General features: G+C 34.7%; 2 protein-coding genes across 3 annotated transcripts in view; both read right to left on the bottom strand.

The window, feature by feature from the left end:
* Nucleotides 1-21,734, bottom strand: part of LOC138320358 (NAD kinase-like) — a 55,090-nt gene that overhangs the window by 29,480 nt on the left and 3,876 nt on the right. The window contains exons 2-3 of one of the 2 annotated variants that reach the window (XM_069263325.1): nt 20,945-20,968; nt 15,812-15,898 (exon numbers count right to left, since the gene is read on the bottom strand). In XM_069263325.1, coding sequence (XP_069119426.1) covers nt 15,812-15,898; nt 20,945-20,968 — 111 coding nt within the window. The remainder of the gene's footprint in view (nt 1-15,811; nt 15,899-20,944; nt 20,969-21,734) is intronic. The other variant, XM_069263334.1, reaches the window with a different exon arrangement.
* LOC138320403 (alpha-L-iduronidase-like) lies at nt 6,720-10,054 on the bottom strand. The gene has a single exon (XM_069263354.1). The coding sequence runs from the start codon at nt 9,721-9,723 to the stop codon at nt 7,639-7,641; it is 2,085 nt and encodes a 694-aa protein (XP_069119455.1). The 5' UTR covers nt 9,724-10,054; the 3' UTR covers nt 6,720-7,638.

Here is a 21,734-nt window from a genome sequence, read left to right as displayed (position 1 = left end):
ATAGGTCAAACTTGTCCATCAAGACCATATCTAAGGGACCAAGAAACACTTAAATGCACAAGAAAAAATATCTCCATGGCCAAGTGGTCTTTGTATGCAGGCCAACTTGTCTTGATGCGGTCTTATTAAGCAGTTAGTCTTTATACAGAGGCAGTTACTATTTGGCAGATTTGACTGTATGTGTCATAGTATATTGAGTGATTGATTTCCTAAACTTTTTATATTTGATACAACACCACTTATAACTAACTTTTATATGGTGAGAGGTTTGTCCTGATGTTTACACCATAAGTCATTGTGAACAAGGATATAAACCACACCCCATATCAACCAATACACTTTCACATGCTGACGTAGTCATTCCTAGAAAAATAATCAAAGGTCCAGGGTTCAAGTACAACAGGATACAGTTACATACATGTATATAAGGAGAATGGTGTGTTTGGTAAAACCTTTTATATAATATTTTCCAATCTTGCATCATTCATCAAAATGTACCAGGAAGTTAGCCCAAAAAGCCAAAATGGTCTGTATTCCAATAAGAATTTTTTTTATAAGCTTATCAACTTTGATTTTTTTTTGTCTCAAGAAGGATTCAGTAAGTATACAGGTATCCCGATACAGTACAATAGCTATATGTATACTGGTGGACTAGGACATATCACTTTATTCTGGTAGCATGATGCTTTTAACAAGCCGCAATCATCTGTATAACCAAAAAAGACAACTTATAATTCAAGATTTATTTTCCTTGCTGGTGCTGATTTTCTTTTGTCTCTAAGTCGCCAAGGTTGCCTACATCCTCATACGTATTGCAATAGCCTCCCTTTTAGGTTATGGCTAATATGTCATAGCTTAACATTTAAAACATAGTTGTGATGTCATCTATTGTTGTTTCTGTACTTTAACTCCAGGATTATGGGACCATTACCTGTAACTGTCCTATATGTTACCTTTTACTGTCTAATATGTGACTCAAATATAAGACATTCACTTATAAGACAGTAAAAGGTAACTTATGGGAGAGTTACACAATGAGGGCGAGTATATATGTCTCCGGGCATACACACAACACACAACCTGCCGGAATATTCCATAATTTTTAAATCCAAATTATGAATAAAATACCACACAATGAATATGAAGAGAATTTAATCCTCTATTGATGTATATATCCCATATCGAGTTTTACTCCTTATTATGAAATCACCATTTAACACATATCTACAGCATTTAACTCCAATTTCCGCTTTCTGAAAACCTTGTTTTTGTACACCACTTATGATTTTAAATTTCCAAATCATCTACACTGTAGTTTTACACTTATTCTGATTTTGTTTCAACAATATTTCATAATTTCACCTAAATCCCATTGGCTTGTTGAATGAAATTGCACATGCCTGATGGTATAAATAATCCAAGATTGTCCCTAGAGAGGTCGAAATTTTAAATCCTCTGAATTCAATGTAAGTTCTGGGGGCACCGACTGTTTTGAACTAGCCTGGAAAATCACTATTATATGCGATCATTTCAGCAAGACGCTTTCAAACAACTATTATATGCGATCATTTCAGCAAGACGCTTTCAAACAACTATTATATGCGATCATTTCAGCAAGACGCTTTCAAACAACTTAATTGCAAGTCTAGTTAACGTTTCATATGTCATTTCTTGACCACATCAGACATTGGACAGAAATGGCCTTTTAGCAATAAAAGTCACTAAAGTCACCTTATTATATTGCTTAATTAAATTAATATTAGAAAGTAATATCCCTCCATCACTGTCGGTGGACATGGTTAAAGTGAATTTACAGATGGTTGTCCAACCCAAAAGCATGCTACATGAATTCCGTTCATGAATGCTTATATTCATCACATATAACACAGGCAAAGGTAATTCTATGTTGCCATTGTCTATATTGGATTTGTCATGGTTGAATGCACATTGGTAGAGTTACCTGAGCTCATAGAGTTCAAAGGGAAAAAAACTGGCTTATATTAGAAATAAAAGTGTACTTTATTAACACAAACACTTGCTATGTTTTTAAGTTAGAGATAAGCCTCAAACTGTACAATATGTTGGAGAAAGAACTGATCTCGGCCCTGACGGGCCTCGATACAGTTCTTTCTCCAACATATTGAACAGTTTGAGGCTTATATCTCCATAACTTATATGAGACAATTGCAAGGTGCTAACCATAGGCACACCTTTCAGTGACCATAATTGTACAAACCACTGGTTATATCCCAGGGGATATAATTATCAGAGCAAAATATACATACCAAAATAATTAAGCTATATCTGGTACAAATCAATATTCTTTTAGATATACCCCAGTACATTTACAGCCAAACCTACCTTAGCAAATACTTCTGTATAAAGACCATCTGTCATTTATAATGCAATTTGACCTGTGTATAAAATGCAATTTGACCTGTGTATAAAGACCACCAGTCTTCCTTTGTCACTTAGGTGGTCTTTATAGACAGGTTTGACTTTACAATGTAACTTACACTTTTAAGTTCTTAGAAGACTAAAACTGCCCTAAAATTAAATATTGAATTGAATCTGTAGTCAAAAGTACACTTCAACAACTCCATGAATACATTTAGTCATCTGTATCTGCGAAGTCATTAAAATTTGAAGAAATTTACAAGATTATATCTTTTAAAATCATGAACTGAAGCTTGCTTACTAGATCTATAAATACCCAGGAATGACCTAAATAATGTAACAATCGAGATCAGGTGATACAAAATAAATACGCACATGTGTACATGGATGTATTTAGTTAGAGACATCTTATCTTTTAGAAATGAAGTCTTGACAAATCACTGTGTATGAAGTTGATAATCAGGTCATGAAGTCAAAAACATTACTTATATTTTATGTGTATGCTTCACTCAAAATGCAGTCAATGTGGAATGATTTCTAGTTACTGAAGGATGCTAAAGTATTTAATCTATGCACCACAATCAAGTCCTTGATACTAATCAGACACTTTTAAGACTCTTTAATTCTCTGCACACAAGAATGCTAATGATTTATCCCTCAACTGGTTCTCTGCCTCCATGTGAATGAGAAACTTTAACCTCTCAACTTTTGAGAAGGTCAAGGTTGTTCATATGAACAAACTTGATCCTGGCACATTGTGAGTAATATAAATGTATGATTGTCTGTTGGGCAAGACTGATTTAAACTAACTGGACAGATTTGATGATTTTGGTAGAACGTGAACTTGAGTCTATATATACTTATATTGACTGATAGAAGTACATTAAATGTTTTGTTACAACAGGTGGTTATACAATCATCAAATTATATATACTTTCCCCCTATAATGTTGTTTGTTAGTTATTTAAGGATTAACTTGAATAGATTTTTTATGTAATGGAGATATACCCGGTAACACAAAAATCTGAGTGTACTCTGGTTTATGATGAGAGTACACTCAGATTTTTGTGTTATATCTTTATAACATAAAAAATATATTCAAATTAATCCTTATAATTCAATTTACTCAAGATAATCTCTTCAATATTCAAAATTCATTTTGGGACTCTTTTGTCAATGAAATCATTACGCCGTCATCTCAGCCAATCAGAAGCAACGTTATAAACGGCGACGACATTTTTTTCTTTATGGGCTGATAAAGTAAATCTTTAAGCCAATGAAAATGCTCTTTATATATGTGTGTACTACTGGATTTAATTTTTATTGACGTTAGATAGTTTCCCCCTATATATCTAGTCAAAACATTACAATCCAAAAACAGAACCATGCAATAGAATTAGATTAGGCTTCTTTACTGCCAAGCAAAGATCTCATAGAATAATAAGCTAGTTACAAGAGTCACCTGTAAAATTGTCAAGGACATGTGTTAAGGAAAACAAGATACACTAAGACACATGCTTTCGCTTTAAATAAAGACACAGCAGATACATTTATTATAAATCACAGAAAACCACATGTAGTAATAAGTCCTTTAAGACTTGTGGTTTGCAATAATTCTATGTTTATATTAAATTGTATGAAATGATCATACCCAACATTTTGAATTTCAAGATTATATTAATTCTTGTTAAGATGCTCAATCATGTGTGTTATTAGTAGCTATGATAGAATCAGGTTTACATTTCTCCCACCATTCCCCGATTTGTCATATGATGTAGTCATGAGACAGTTCTCTGTCAAACATGTCTTGTCATAAAATAATGTTAAGTCTAATCAATATATGGACTTATGATTGTGTTGTGATGAAAATGCTTCTCCTGAGAATTTTTCATCCTTTTCTTTCCTATGTTGGATAAAATACCCTGGTGATCATTTCCTACCTGATGTCAGTGACAACAAAATCTCAACCCTCAGAGAAATTTATGAATGTCCAACCCTTAGCTCCACATACCTCTGGTTGGACTTTAATGGACTTGCACCTCGAATTGGGAGAGTGGCAGCTCCAACGTTTTTGAACCAGAAAGACAGAATTACGTGCCAGAATGGCAGCTCTGGCTGTTAGCACTAGAGTGATATATTCTGTAGGTGTTACAATAGCAGCTCAAACTCTCTGCAAAAGCATGGCAATTCCAAAAGTGCTAAAATGGCAGTTAACTTTATTAGGGCCAGAATGGTAGCTCCAGCTAGTATGTAAGAGCCATGCTGGTAGCTACAGTACTACTGCATGCTTTCTACAAACTTGGGTTGCAAAATAAGTAGATCAGCCAATTATGTAAACTATCATCTGAAAATACTGTTTCTTTGTTATTTAAGTCAGACATTATATCAATTCTAATCTCTAATCTCTGTTCAATTTAGTTGGTATTAATAATGAAGCAGAGAACACTTGCCCTTTATAGTTATCTATTTGTCTGTCTTTGCTTTCATCATTAAACAATGTATAGCAATTCAATCCTTTCTAAATAGTCATATTAAGTGAGTGTGTCCCAGGTTTATAGAAGATGGAAGGAAGTTGGAATGTGTAAAGAAATAACATTGACCTATACCTTAACATACCTGTAGGTTTCTATTTTACAATTGCAACTAAAGAGATCAAGAGTTAGTGGTAATACATACATGTAAGTGGGAAAACTACTCGACCACCAAAGCCCTTCTTATTTCACAAATGCCAGTCTGTTATAAATTGAGTATAAAGCTACTGATCTTAAATGTAACATAACCTATTACTGATCCTTCAGAAAATTTTCTCACCAATAACCTATTACTGATCCTTCAGAAAATATCCTCACCAATAACCTATTACTGATCCTTCAGAAAATATCCTCACCAATAACCTATTACTGATCCTTCAGAAAATATCCTCACCAATAACCTGTTACTGATCCTTCAGAAAATTTCCTCACCAATAACCTATTACTGATCCTTCAGAAAATATTCTCACCAATAACCTATTACTGATCCTTCAGAAAATATCCTCAAAAAACCTATTACTGATCCTTCAGAAAATATCCTCACCATAACTTACTAAAATTCCTCACCAATAACCTATTACTGATCCTTCAGAAAATTTCCTCACCAATAACCTATTACTGATCCTTCAGAAAATATCCTCACCAATAACCTATTACTGATCCTTCAGAAAATATCCTCACCAATAACCTATTACTGATCCTTCAGAAAATATCCTCACCAATAACCTATTACTGATCCTTCAGAAAATTTCCTCACCAATAACCTATTACTGATCCTTCAGAAAATTTCCTCACCAATAACCTATTACTGATCCTTCAGAAAATTTCCTCACCAATAGATCTTAATTTCCTCACCATAACCTATTACTTATCCTTCAGAAAATTTCCTCACCAATAACCTATTACTGATCCTTCAGAAAATTTCCTCACCAATAACCTATTACTTATCCTTCAGAAAATTTCCTCACCAATAGATATATATTATAACCTTACAAACGATGTTATATTGCTAAACCCAGAACACTTTCAGACAAGCCAACATCAAACTCAAAGAGAGCTATGATCAGAACACACCCAGTTTGATGTAAAACAATCCTATTTCTAGTATTTCTCAGATCTTCAATGAATCTGTACCATGTATGCATTTGAAGTTACCAAGAACAATCTATTTTTTTTCTGAAAAAGAGGTCAGTTGGTATTAATTCCAAGGTGAATTGGCTATGAAGGGGAGTGAGTGGATGCTGTACATGTTCTGTTGATACAAATCACCCTACCGTAGCTATTTTTTCCATGTTTTTTTTCTGGTCTACTTTCAAAACAGTACAGAAGGCATCACTCTTCAAATAAGTATGTTTGTAGTCCTACGAGTAACTTTCAAGAAGCCACGTTAGGTTATTGAGTCATAGTTCAGGTTATAGGGTTTTATTTGTATACCTCATGGTAGGATTTAATTATTTTTGAATTAGATGGATATATTAGTAGAAATAAAACAATCGAACTTTAATCTAGCCTTATTGTATTGTGTGTAAATGTACAGGAAGGAGTAGATACCGCATCCCTATTTCCCTGAATTGTGTATGCACCATTGCCCTTGTGGATCCAATCTCCATTGGTCAGTTTAAACATATATACGAGGTCTTGGCTCCACTCCCAAGTCTGGACATTAGTATTTCCCTTTCCTATTTTTGACACATAGAATTGATTTGAAGAATTAACAGATATAAATACTTAACAATACAATGTGTTATAATGCTCAATACCATGAATATGAATAGATTACAATAAGTACACTCAATACGTAGCTTTATTTTACATCACGATGTTTAATACAATTTAATACCTAGATGAACAACAATGAACAAGCACTTAACACAATGGACATACTCAACATTACATTACAGGTATAAACCAATAGTTGTGCATCCTGAGAAAGTTCTGATCCGACCAGGTGATGCTATTGTTTATTTTGGTGTTATTATTTACCTGTTCTCATGTCAATAATCTCATAGTCTTGCCCACACGATTTCCACCCAATTGCACAAGCTTATGAAGCCTTTAGACCAACAATTTAAACGCCACCATCTTAAACCTATAACTACCCACACAAACACTGTCTAATGGAAACACGATCTTATATCATGACAAACATATTTTCTTCACAGTAGGGTAACTTTTCATCATTATATTTGTGTTCTAGAAGGTAAGTTATAAAGAAAGGTGTCATAACCCACCGACAATTTAATCCTTAGACACACTGTGAGGATGATTTAAAGGGAAAATTATTGTAACCTATTTGCCCCAATAAACATCAACTGGGTGCTCAGAAATATTAAGAACATCTGTAAGATACATACCTAAATGCACATATCTCGCACTCACAAAATATCAAGGTTGAAAGGCCTGACATGACATGATAGATATCAGAGGAATGGGATATTATGCACCAGGTCAAGATCAGAGGACAAAAATAAGGTACGCGGCTAATGAGTAAATTACGGTAAACGTGCTAAGTGCTTTGATTTCAGCAGTTGTTTGGTATGCGGCTAATGAGTAAATTACGGTAACCGTGCTAAGTGCTTTGATTTCAGCAGTTGTTTTGGACAATGTCAAACTTCATGTTAAATAAGCATATGACCTTAACATGACAGCATCCAGAGCATATCAAGGATTGACAATATTAAGTAAGGTGTTGAAATTTTATATCATAATATTAAGTGCTAGGATATTTAACAGGTATAGAATAAACACCTACACGGCCCCAGTAATCGACCACTCTTATGCGATAGTACCCCATTACACTATGATCCTCAAACGACAGGGAAGGAGCATACACAAAGGCAGTCACAATGATATCATATTTGTTTACACGATTATAGGGCCCATACAAGCTCTGATATGAAAACTCTACTTCATATGTTAAAATACACTTAGTGGTCACATGACTGTCAGACCAACCAATCAGAACTTGTCCTGATGTAATATTATATAATGTTACCATGGTTACATGTCCAGGAGGTTTTCGTGGTTTTTCACAAATATGTAAAACTTTAACTGAAGGTTGGGGTAAAGTAATGTTCAATAATATTGATGATCTGAAGACAGAATCAAATTTCGACAACAAGAAACGATGTGGGCCTTCATGTTGTCGTAACACCAAGAATTGTTTAGGACTCGGATATTTGGGTTTACCAAACTTTCTCCACATAACATAAACATTTCCTGATTTGATATCATTATCCACAGTATACCCTGCTATCATAGTCTGGTTCAGATTAGCATCAAACATGTCTCCAATGACCTGAACAGAGACGGACACTGTTCTATATGTGGATGACTGTGTATCATTACTGTTATACAGAACTATAGTTATCTGTCTACTTCCCGAGTTGTCTGTAGATCTCGGGACATGACACGATGCCATCACACCAACAAAGCTATCATTTGTAACCTGTCCACCTCCAGAAACATTTTTTGACAAGTTAACAGAAAGTTGATGGTCACCAAGGAGAGAGAGAAGCACCATGGCGGCGTGGACAGGTTTCCGTAGGAACTGTGTATGTGGTGGATGAGTGTTATTTATCTGAAATCTCGCGTTCAATGTCCGTTGTGTAAACTGGTATGGATACCAGCTAAGGAAGGCATTGTCATTACTTAGAAGTGAAAAATTAAACATTTGTGCTCCCTTGGTGCCACCTCTCAATATGATATTTTGGTGCTGACCTATGACCTTTGTTACCATGGCAGCATAGGTAGCATCAGCTCTCCACACCTCCGACTTACTCCATCCAACAAGGGGATCGCCTTCATCATTGTAAAATGGCTTCTCACCAAGAGATGGATAACTCTTCTGAATTTTTTCTATAGTTTTAATTTCTCCATAAATGATATTTTTTGTCTGTCTGTTCCCTTTTCTATGGTAGGATAAGAAATCTAGCCTATTTCCAACCTCCCCTGTGAAATAATTCCGTCCATGGACGATGTGGTGAAGGAAAGTGTCAGAGTAACTAGAACGTCCCTTACGATCACATCCATCTCCCGGTCCTCCTAATACCAGCTCAGGACTGGCAGCTAACAGACCCTCAGAACAGGCGTCATAGTAATTCAGAAATCCTTTTACAGTCATAGAAATGTTATCAAAATCACCACAGTCTGGTTCATTCCAAGTCTCGAAATTCCAACTTTTAACGTAAGAAATACCAAACATTTCTATGTATCGTTTAGCTGTTTGATACACTAAATTCTTCCACCAAACAACTTGAGCGTGGTTTTCAAAATCAGTGAAGAAATTTGATGGGGATCCCATTAGTTCAAACCCTGGTTTTAAATTATTCTCAAACAATATCCACAAAAGCGTATCAAGCAATGAAAAATCATACACTGGATTACCTCCCTTAGGGTGTTTAATAGCAGAGCTACTTCCCCTGGATTTTTCTAAATGTTCCTGGCTGTATCTTTGCCTCTCAAATCCCTTGATTTTGACAAGGTCAAACAACCAATGAATTCTCACTTGTTCTAATCCTTTATTAGGCACAGCAGCGATTAGGGCTAAATTCAGCTTCATATCTTGACCTAAGTCAAACTGGCCAGCTGATTGGTGAGGTTTGGGAGGACAGAATCCAGTGCTTCTCCAGAAATGGTTCAGTTTCCCACTAATACTATTACTGTTCACTGTTAGAGAGAATGACGAGGTTGTCTCCCTTGATGTACAACTAACACATGAAGTTACCAAAGTCATATATATGGTGATTCCTATAGCCTGCATAGCTAGTGGTCTACTGGTCTCTGATCCAGACATTTTGCAATCTAGATGAAATAATTCCACTTTAACATAACAATCTGATAGGTTCACTTGCTATGAAAATATCAGAAGTTCTTTGTCTAAATATTAAAGATATTTCCATCACACTCATCTAGATTTTACTTGAACACTGTACTTAAATATTGATACCCAGTGGGTAATCAAATAATTCCAAAAGGATCCATGAGTTTCGATTCTATCCATAGATTTTGTTTTCACTTTTGCCATTCAATGGATCTTCCTCATAAGTATATATGACCATGCATCACTTTTCTTCCAAATATAAGTCCATCAGTCAATTATTGACAGTCTCGTTTGGTTCTCTTCAGTCCTATTCCACAGCAGACCTGGTTGATGAAAAAGTAGTATTCTGTCAATTGGTCTTGTTAGCTAGTGTATAAATCGGCACCAAATAAAGTTAGGGAATATATTATCACATGTTGTTAGTGTATACATCGGTACCAAGTTAAGTTAGGGAAGATATTATCACATGTATATGTATACCCTGCAAAACAACAGTTACTAGCTATATATATATAGTCTATAGCAACATGAACAGTTATTTTGATGTGATATATTGCTATAGTAGCTGGTGGCTACTTTGACTAACCATTGACATGTAATTATGTGGCCCTACAACATTACCCCTTGAACAATATGGCAACTAACATATAGCACAGTCGACCGTTCCTTTACTAAATCAGCATTCTAGTGTTGATTCTGAAGCAACTCATGATCATGATCAATTTCTACCTGAAAAATCATTGACTTCTAATATCTTTTAATGAGTATCCATTAGAGGGCAAGTCTATAGCCAGCACCCATGGTAATTAGGATAGTAGTACTGGAAGTACATAAATTGAAGGCAGTCAGAGTTATTTCCCTTTATGTAGAGAATCTCATTGTGGCAATGAGAGATAATAAGGCAGCTACATGTTGTGATTTTGCATTTAGATCATTACGGAGTATAAGTGAATTAACCTTATCTAACAAAGACACGTAGCTTCATGCCTTAAGAAATTCAAAACAGATAGGATATACAGGATATTTGTGTCTATATTTAAGGATCTATTTCTACAAGATTTATTACAATTGTATTAATATGAAGTTGATAGACTTGAACTATAGGCTGCTTCTAAACACAAAGCAAAATTAAAATATGGCAATACATTTACAGCTATTTTATTATTTTTTTTCTATCAGATCTCCAAGATTTACGTGTTTGTACTTACTCCACACAAATACAATTTCTGCATGCCGTAATAAAATGTCCAATTGATCAGACGAGCCTATTTTTCTTGAGTACAAGTGTCGTTTAATAGACATATAATTGTGATGATTTGTGTTACAAACATCAGCTTGTACCCTTAGAAGTCACAAGCTTACACAACTGGAAACTCCAGGTACATTAACTACCCTTGAACATTTGCTGCTGAACAGAGGACATCCATATTTTTATGTCAATATGAGAAAACAAGTTTTATAATACATAATTATGATGAAGTTAATTGAAAATTCAAAGAAAACAACTTTCTTCCCATGAAGCATAATGTCATATTGACAGCCTTATTGAAATAATTTATCTCAAATACTGTGCAGGTATATATATAATATATATTTTCTTCGTGTGAAAGTTACAACCTGCTGAATTGAGATTACAGGTTGTATTGGAAAAAAATAGCACAACAATGATCACAAATAAATCTAATATGCTACAAAGTTCAGTTCTGTATACAAATAAGTATCAGGTTCAAAATCAAATTTCTTATCCGGCAATATGTGTGAGCTGACTTTGATTTTTATCATTTGTTCTATTGTTACAAGTTAAAATTTCCAAAATTATTCAAGTATAACCAATAACTGATTAGAAGTTCCCAACCCTGTACACATAGTTGTTTGTCACAAGTCATAAAGAAAACAGACTAGATAATAACTCAATAATACTAGATGTTTGTATACGGTTGATATTCATAGTCAGCTCCAAACATGTCTGAAGGGATAAGAAATCAAACTTAAACAAAGCTTTTATAAATAAATCATATTCATTGCCAGTTCAAGACAGACCTTCTATAAGTTGATGATGAGACGAGAAACCAAACTCCCTCTCGGTATTTATGACCCACTAAGGCTCCATGTCCCTAAAAGTTCTCTTTACCTTTTTTCGCAGTCTCTAATCATCCTTATTTACTCACCTTTTTTGTACACAATCAAGCATATTTCCCAGCCAACACTTTTTCATTATTTGTGAAACATTCTTGAGATAACATAAGATCAATTACGATATATGAAATAATGTACACCTTCATTGCACAGTTACAGATAGATAAGTGTACATAACATTATCAATATTCTCAAATTTGTCCACTTCTCTGGAGCAGCAAGCATTTACTGCCAATAGAACAGCTAACATGAATATGTACACAGCAATTCTGGTGATCTCAAGTCCAATGGATTGATGGCGAGATAACAGAAATGCAAAACTTTATTATGTTAAAATACGATCTTCACATCTAGATTGCGAATCATACAATAACATATCATAAAGACCTTGAGTACAGTATGCTTTGTTTACAAATTGATGTTTTCAATGAGTAACACATATTATAACACGTCAATGTTATTCTGTTTATTACACCAAGTATGGTAATGTGAGATCTTTGCTTGTATTAGCCGTGTTAATATGATTTCTGCCCATTAGAACGTTACAACCTTTCTAATCCTATTAAAGGGACAATTCAGTGAGGCTTATTCTGTTACATAACCATGAAACAAAATATGACATAAATGTATTGTTCTATATTCCATATATCTTAATTATGAAACATATAACAAGAAATATCGACAAATTTCACAACAATGTTTAATATTTTAATTGATACCGTTGAAATTTCAAATCGTTGATCAATACGATTAAGGAGGTACAACATGTACGCAGTACCAATACTTTGAGCAAAAGTCACGCACGTTAACAAATGCAATACATAATCACTGAAGACTTGATGGAATTATTTTTAGACAAGAACACTCATCTAATAAGTTAACAACACTTATGTAAGAGCGATCTGAGTAGTTACAGACAAACACTTTTTTACTTTACTAGCATGGGCAGGGTTCGGCATACAAGACATCCGACCGCAATGTGTAATGGCGGACAGCGAGCGAGTTTGAACATTTCACACACATATCACCACCATGGGCTTTTCTGGCATATTACAGTAAAACCGACTAATATAATTTCTATTAGAACGGGTTTGTTTCCGAAATATGTGCAAATTTTAATGTACTCTTAGACTGATCATGAATTGTCCTTTTAATAGATTACAATACTAAGTACACCTCTGTCACCTCTAAATGATAGAAAAATGAAAGACGGATGACATAACCGTAGTTACTCTCTCTTTGCTGGATTCTCATCCATTCGGACTGTACATTGCCAAAGAATTACCGTCATAATTTTTTTTTAACACATTTCTAGAACCTAAACCCCTAGAATCCAGATAATTGGATTGCGTTATAGACTAAGAGATTTACAGACTAGTGTATAGCTTGATAAAAGTGTAAAAAGGCAATTACTGTTACTTAATATCTTAACACACTCCTAAATTACCTAGGACTGGTAACCAATTTTGTGAATAATTTATTTATCTAACTCAAGTTTACTGTTGGGGAAAAGTGGTAAAAAAAAATCAAACATTTAAATTACTTCTGGTCAATCATAACAGAGAATTTTCTGCGATTATCTTCAGGTGAGATATACAGGCCTAAATGACCTTTTGTAACTGTAAAATCACTGATAACCACGTGCACCAGCCTATATACTGCCCTTGTAGTGTATTTGAATTGATTAACTCTAGATTCCAATGGTTCATGACATCAAACCCTCAAAAGAATGAAAAGAATGAGTCATCAGTTTCAATAACTAAAACCTTCTTATCATACACAATTCCTAAATCAACATCATTTTTTCCTCTACTGTGGCTAGATTATGTAACAGATCCTGGTCTGAAATCATGGCCCACTCTATCTGTCCAACTCAGGCTTTTAGTCTTTGTTATTAACAATACTAACCATACTTGTACCAGGACACCTCCCCACGCTTTCATCAGCCCATGAACTTCAAAATGAATTGAGGATATTACATGGTGGATTATATATTACAATTTTGAAGACAGTAGCTGTCTACTATATATAGTGATAAAACAATATTTCTCCACACAGATAATATAATCTCAAATCATCTCCTTGTTTCTTCTAAACCTTATAAATACATCCACATTTTTTATTTGCAAGTCCTTCCATAAAAACAACCAAACCCTTCCAAATAAATAATCTCCCGCATGTCACTCCATTACTGATTAAGAAAGATACATCTGACAAGTATATAAAGTTAACTACAGGACACAAATCTGTAGATGCATGGCTTATGATACTTCACTTATTAAAATTAGAGTGGTATAATGGCTATAAACTTACATCATGTCAGCACCATTATATCATTTTATGTAAAAGCAATTCTATGCAAAGTTCTCGCTTCAGAACAAACAATCTCTTCCTGATCACTCCAATGTTTGTTGACCGTATTGATTTAGAAGTGATAATCACTTCATCAAGCTGTAGTTTGTTGTACTAATGAATCACATTGTCTCACATTTCCCAAGAGCTAGTTTACATTACACTTGAGATACAGAAAAAGACAGTCACGGTCAAAGTTGAATGAATTATCGGAAATATTATGTTCAAGGTCGACTAAAAGATCAATTTTAGGTTCCAGGCCATGTTCTATTGATTGTAACATGATCAGAAGGAACCTTAAACATTATCAGTGTATTCAACAGACACCTAGCTATATATATATAGCTGGTACCTTGACTCTAGGAATGTATTAGATTCTAGATCGACTCTAGGATCCTTAGATCTTTACCTGAAAAGTAATGTTCATACAGTCAAACCTGCCATAAAGGACACTTCTATGTAAAGGACACCTGTCTATAAAGGACAGACTCATCGACTTCATTTTCTGCAATTTCATCTGTCTATAAGGGACATTTCGTACCTTTTGTGTCCTTTATAGACAAATTTGACTGTACTTCAAAGTCTGTAAGTGTGGCTTCAAGTTGCATTTTGTTTATTTAAACCAACAATTCACAATGATAGTATTGGAATAAATATATTTTTCTATGATCATGATTTTCAGGCAACTAACTTTTAGCATATTAGCTTAGATGTAATATTTCATCTTTGCATGTTAGAGTTATCTGCCCTTGAGGGTATTGCATGTGACAGAAAATTATGCACATATACACACCACTTAACAATCAGTAGCTACCAACAAGGGTAGATAACCCTTTGACATACCCTCTTTAAAGAACATAAATTTTTAATTTGCTTTCGCCTCCTGATGTCTTTCCTCAAACTGCTGTATTAATTGCTGAAATTGATTTTTTTTAATCCATACCTGTGGCTGTACATTTGATACTCGCTTTTACCAGGTAGAATCAAAATCAATATCAATCATTTTCAAATTAATGTTTACATCCAAAACCACAGAAAATGTAATGAAGTTATTTATCCCAAATTACTGCATTCAACTTAATAATTGCACCATCTATTTTTAACTGCTTCAATGGCTGCTTTAAAACAGCTCTGACATGAAAATTATTTTCTTACAAAATAATGACTTCAGAAAAAAGATATATATATAATGTATCTGTATTTACTGACATCTAATATTGTATGCTGCTGCAGAAAGTTCTGATACACGTGAAACTATCATAGTGACATACCGTATTCGACCAAATAAGTGCCCACGGCGCTTCAAAAATTGATAAAAATGTAAAGGTGCTAATAAGTCAAAATTATTGCAAATCTATACAGTTTTGTGTAATTTTGGTATTTATTTATGCCTGGGCAATTAAAATTGAGGCCTCAAAAAGGGGGAAGGGCGCTTATAGGGACATGGGCGTTTATTGGGTCGAATATGGTATGTGTGAACAACACACCAGAATTAAAAGCATTTTTACCAGTATAGGTGCACAGTAAAAAGTTGAATACAACAATATATTTTAAAGGTTTAGAAAATACTTACAGCACACAGCCCTCTCTGCTTTCTAAGATACATCCCTTGGGGCCAAACTTGCAGTTAGGACTTACACCATACAGAGACTTGGTCCGTCTGTAATGTAAAATAATGTAAACAACATTTTTTTGCAAATTACAAATTAATTAAATTAATCAGCCCTTTCCAGCAGGTATTGCTTGTAGCTTATTGTCATAAGTATACGCCCATCAATATCATATTTTTTCAAGGAACACAATGTAAGTTTCACCAGCAAAATAATGGCAAATAAATCTCTAACTTTCAAAGAAATAGCTTATATATCTGTAATTAATCTCTTTTTGATATTTGACTTCTTACTAAGTCACCTGTACTACAAAGGATACAATATTTAGTCACTTTTTTTTGACGACTCAATGTCAATTACTACAACTTTAATATTAAAAGGTCTTTTGAAATTTTTGCAAGTGTATATCTATATACATGTATATCTATTCCCACTGACATTGTCTCTTAGATCAAGAGAAACAACTAAAATATTCAATGTACCTCGGTTACAATTTTAGGATTTATTGAAATGTCATCCTTTTTCAAACTGATTTATTGTTCAGATGTTCTGGTCTAATTATATCTTCTACTACTGTACTCTTGTATAGATCTCTAACTTACCACTAATTATAAGAATACTCTCTACTTAAAGACAAGACAAAAAATAATAGACTGAGTCATGTAGATGGTAAAAATCATGCAGTAACTATATAATAACTAATCTATGAGAGATTAATGGGAAAGCCCATTGACAGGCTTTGTTGATAGGAAACCATGCAGTCACTAATATCTAATAAACATGAAAATAAATAAGTGCAACTCCTTCAGTAAGGATGGGCTAAAATTGACCTCTTATGTCAGAAATTTACAAGGTATCTCCGACAAAACAAGGTATATAGATATACATACAAGCTTTGACTTGAGCCCAATAAGGAAGGAACAACTGCCTTCCCTGTATATAAACAGGAAGTGACAGGAAGTGATAATCCTGCTTCTAAGACATCACTTTAAGTGTTGTTGTGATTTGAATTACTAACATTAATTAATCCCCTAGTAAAACTGCACAAAGTCTGGGACTTCAAACTCTCTTACCCCAGACAGGGATATCCGCACTTTTACCAGTGTGAGGTTTTTCTATCTCACCCTAAGGTAAAGACAAGCTACCCAAGATCTTTGGATGTTCACAACAACTGTATGGCATTACCATTGCTTGCATTTGCTGACATATCATTGTTACATACACAAAACGACACACAGAATAAGAGAAAAAAAATCATTCACCCTAGGCCTTTTTTGGGTGAAACCAGAGATTTTCAAGCCTCAGTATATAGATTCTCAAGCTGTCACAGTCTCGCGTTGGAGAACTAAGAATCTTACCCCTCGGGTTGATATTCTCCTGCCTCACCTCAAAGGGGGTGATTGATTCTATTTATCTACACAAGGTCTGTGACTACAATAAGTAAAAAATGTTACAGGTTCATCATCCCCCGTGAAAATAGTGAAATAACACAACAAATTAAACAGCATTATTTCAATATCTTCATCACTATAAGATGGAACCTGGGACTTAAAGGACCAGTTTCATCAATATCCATTACTTTAATTAAGGAATTCCTTAACTGTGACCTTGAGATTTTCACTTATTTTCTGTAATGCTTTCCTATGGAGAATCTTAAGTTAAGGAATTCCTAAAAGTTAATAAATGTTGAAGAAACTGGGCCCCGAAGTCCCAGTTTTCATCTCAAGTGAAAGTATTGAAATAGTGATATCAATCAGATAATTATAGGCCAATATTAAAGGCAGAAAATGATGAGTCTGGAGTCAATTAATAAAATTAGATGTCAATACGTCAAAGATTAACATGAGTCAAAGTGCTGATAAGTCATACAATTAGTTTCTAATTGTAATATCTCTTCTTCCAAAAGTATCTAAGTATGGTAAATACTGGAGCAACTGAATGCCTGATATCATGAACACACATAAAGGCTAGTGTAAGACGGCAATGGTTCACTAAAAACAATTTCAGTACTTCTAAAGCAACGATTAAGGAGTCAAGAGAATCTATTTTTTGAAACTTATAAAACATTCAAAATGACAATAAAACAAATGCAATAATTGACAATTGATCAGCATGCATAATATCTTAGACCTAATTTTAATTATTGGAAAAGGAATTATGCAGCACTAAATACATGGCCAATTCACCGAGATTAAACTAAGCAGATCTAGAGCTAAAATGAATTGCTGAAAATTCTATAATCCAAAAAGTGCCTCTAGGACAAATTTCAGTACATTTATCAGTGAAAAGGAGTTGAAATACAACAAGAGGCCCAAGGGCCTTAAAGGTCATCTGACTACCTTGGCAATAATCACATAGGAAATTAATTAGATATAGTGTCATGATAGCCATCTTCGATTTGGGATCAACCAGAGATGTAACAACACTTTGTCGGGACCATGTCAGGATCATCTCATGCAAGTTTCAGCGAAATCGCACCGGTAGAACTTGAGAAGAAGTTCAAAATGTGTTTTCAAGATGGCAGCTGTGGTGGCCATCTTGGATTTCGGATCAACCCGAAAAATAAGAACACTTTGTCCGGACCTTGTCAGGATTATTTCATGCAAGTTTCAGCCAAATCGCACAGGTAGAACTTGAGAAGAAGTTCAAAATGTGTTTTCAAGATGGCGGCTGTGGTGGCCATCTTGGATTTCAGATCGACCCGAAAAAAATAAGAACATTTTGTCGGGACCATGTCAGGATCATTTCATGCAAGTTTCATCCAAATCGCACCGGTAGAACTTGAGAAGAGGTCCAAAATGTGTTTTCAAGATGGCGGCTGTGGCGGCCATCTTGGATTTTGGATCGACCCGAAAAATAAGAGCACTTTGTCAGGATCATTTCAGGCAAGTTTCAGCCAAATCTCACCGTTAGAACTTGAGAAGAAGTTCAAAATGTGTTTTCAAGATGGCGGCTGTGGCGGACATCTTGGAGTTCGGATCGACCCGAAATATAAGAACACTTTGTCGGAACCATGTCAGGATCATTTCAGGATCATTTCAGGCAAGTTTCAGCCAAATCACACTGGTAGAACTTGAGAAGAAGTTCAAAATGTGAAAAGTTAACGCATGGCGCACGGCTGACAGCGGACGACAGACGACGGCGGATGAAACATGACGACTACAGGTCATCCTGACCCTTCGGGTCAGATTACCTTAATATATAATTGACTTCATTTATGCCTGATACATATGCGGGGATTTAGGTTTTATTAGTTTCACGTCCTATTCACAAGCAAGGGTCATTTAAGGACGAGCCAGGTTTGTTGGTGGAGGAAAACCAAAGTATCCAGAGAAAAACCCAACGACCAGCTGTCAGCACCTGGCAACTGCCCCACAAACTCAGAGGTGGAGACCTTGTGGTAATATGTCGGGACATCTTAACCACTCGGCCACCGCGGCTCCTATGATACATATGAATGTTGAGCGAAACATCTTGCCTCACACATGGTCAAGATCAATATAAAATATACAATAAGGTATTAATAAATCGTATATAAAATGTAGGACACATTGAAAATTACTGCCAATTTCTCTACATGAAAAAATTAAATGTTTATGTATAAAAGAACTAAACTATATAAGACAAAATAACATAACTACAATGCACCTGCATATAATAAATTCTATATTACTGCAAGCATATGTACATCACTATCTCACACATTGATTAAGCACAAGGAAAGGGAAAGCACATGTACAGGTGAGTGAGCTTAGGTATTACAAGTGAGGGTGGCCTGGGCTTATTACAGGCAAGAGTGGGTTTATTATTTATTTATAAGTGAGAGTGGGCTTACTACAAGTGATAGCAGGTTTGGAGATGGCTAATATAGGCTTTGCCTGTTGCCAAATCCATTTGCATATTATTTGCAATAAAATTTGTTGAAATTAAATAGCAGGTTTATTAAAAGTGAGAATGGGCTTAATACAAGTGAGAATGAACCTATTACAAGTAAGGGTGGGCTAATTACGTGACAATGGGCTTAATATTACAAGTGAGAATAGGCTTATTACAAATCACATTTTAGTGAGAGTGAACTTATTGCAAGTGAGGATTGGTTTATTACAAGTGCTAGTGGGCTTACTACAAGTCATTTTTTAGTGAGAGTAAACTTATTGCAAGTAAAGTAGGTCTTAATACAAGTAAGAGAGGGCTTATTACAAGCCACATTGTAGTGAGTATGCTTATTAGAAGTGAGGATGGGCTTATTAAAAGGAAGGATGGGTTTATTACAAATGAGAATAAGTTTATTACAAGTGACAGTGGGCTTACTACATGTGACGATGGACTTATTACAAGTAAGGCTTATTACAATTAAGAGAGGGCTATTACAAGTGACAATAGGTTTATTACAAGTGTGAGTCGGCTTATAACAAGTAAGAGAGGGCTTATTACAAGTGCGAGTCGGCTTATTTCAGGTAAGGGTGGGCTTATAACAAGTCACATTTAAGTGAGAGTGTGCTTATTTCAAGTGAAAATGAGCTTATTGCAACTGAGATTCGGCTTATCACTGAAGATGACAATTTTTATTAACTCAAACGCCCGTATCAATGTGGAGGGCAGGGGGGATGAGAGACTGAGTTATCAAAGTTTGGAGATATATCAAAAGGTACAAAACAAAATCTGTCATAGGATATAGCAATCACAATCCAGGCCTTAATGTTACAAGTAAACTTATCTCAGAATACGGGACTTGATATTCCCAAAGATAAGTTCATTTATTACATTTCATGAAATGGTGAGTAAACAGATTCTGAAAATTTAAAAGTGTAATGATCATGACAAGACAGCTGCTGGGCCAACTGCAATCTGGTTAGATACTATATACTGGGACCCCTAAACTCCTGATCGCACGAATTATTAAAACTTCTATAGTCAGGCAGCAATATTATATCTGATATTTAATATCCAGCCTATATCTAGAGGGTTTACCTACAAAAGGATGGTGAGAGAGGCCTAGTGCTAATTAGGCAAGACAAGACATGTAACACATTTAATATGCTACACTAATTATATAAAACATCACAACACAGAGAGGTCGCAAGGGTCAACTTTACCTCCTGCCATGTTCATCACGCTGGCTTTATAAATGGGGAGAAAATAAACAATAAATTAGTTGTGCACAGCTATATTATGTGAATTGATAAGGTATTTATATAGCACACTTTCTTATATTTAAGTCAAGGTCTCAAAATGTACGCTCTATGTTAAGTAGAATGTTACTTAAGTGGTACCAAGTCTTTGCCCTGTATAAAGGTATTTATAGCATACTTTCATATATTTTACTCAAGGTCACAAAATGTATGTTCTATGTTACGTAAAATATGGCTACCCTTCATATGTATACATACGAAAGAGTATCTTTTTCATACATGAAATTCAATTCTGATTCCAATTTTCCTCAATCATTCATAAAGACATTCTGCCATTTTGGAAATTATCTTCTATATAATTCCATGCTTAAAGAATTGGATTGGAAATTCTAATTCATCAGGTATGAGAGAATAATATCATTCACAATGCCAAGTTAAATTGTGTGATTGAGTTCTGAGTCTTATAAGAAAATTATTTAGTTATATTTAGTTAGCATCATTTTTTCAAGGTTTTTATGCATAAATGCAATTATGTAGAGCATATCTCATTGCCTTATTAATCAATCATAGATTATTTTTCCGGTAGAGTCCTTTTAATATCTGTATATAGCAGAAACGAATTAAGAATATCACAGGCACGCCATCAGTACATGGCAACTGTTCTATGTAGGTTTCGAACTTGCATCCCAGTGGTAGAGCATGACATCACATGGGGCTTTTTCTCACTGATTTGGGAATGGGGCCTGTGGCTTTG

Source organism: Argopecten irradians, chromosome 1, assembly GCF_041381155.1.
Source record: "Argopecten irradians isolate NY chromosome 1, Ai_NY, whole genome shotgun sequence".
Lineage (NCBI taxonomy): Eukaryota > Metazoa > Mollusca > Bivalvia > Pectinida > Pectinidae > Argopecten > Argopecten irradians.
Note: the sequence above shows the minus strand (reverse complement) of the source record. Positions and strands in the feature narration are given on the sequence as shown.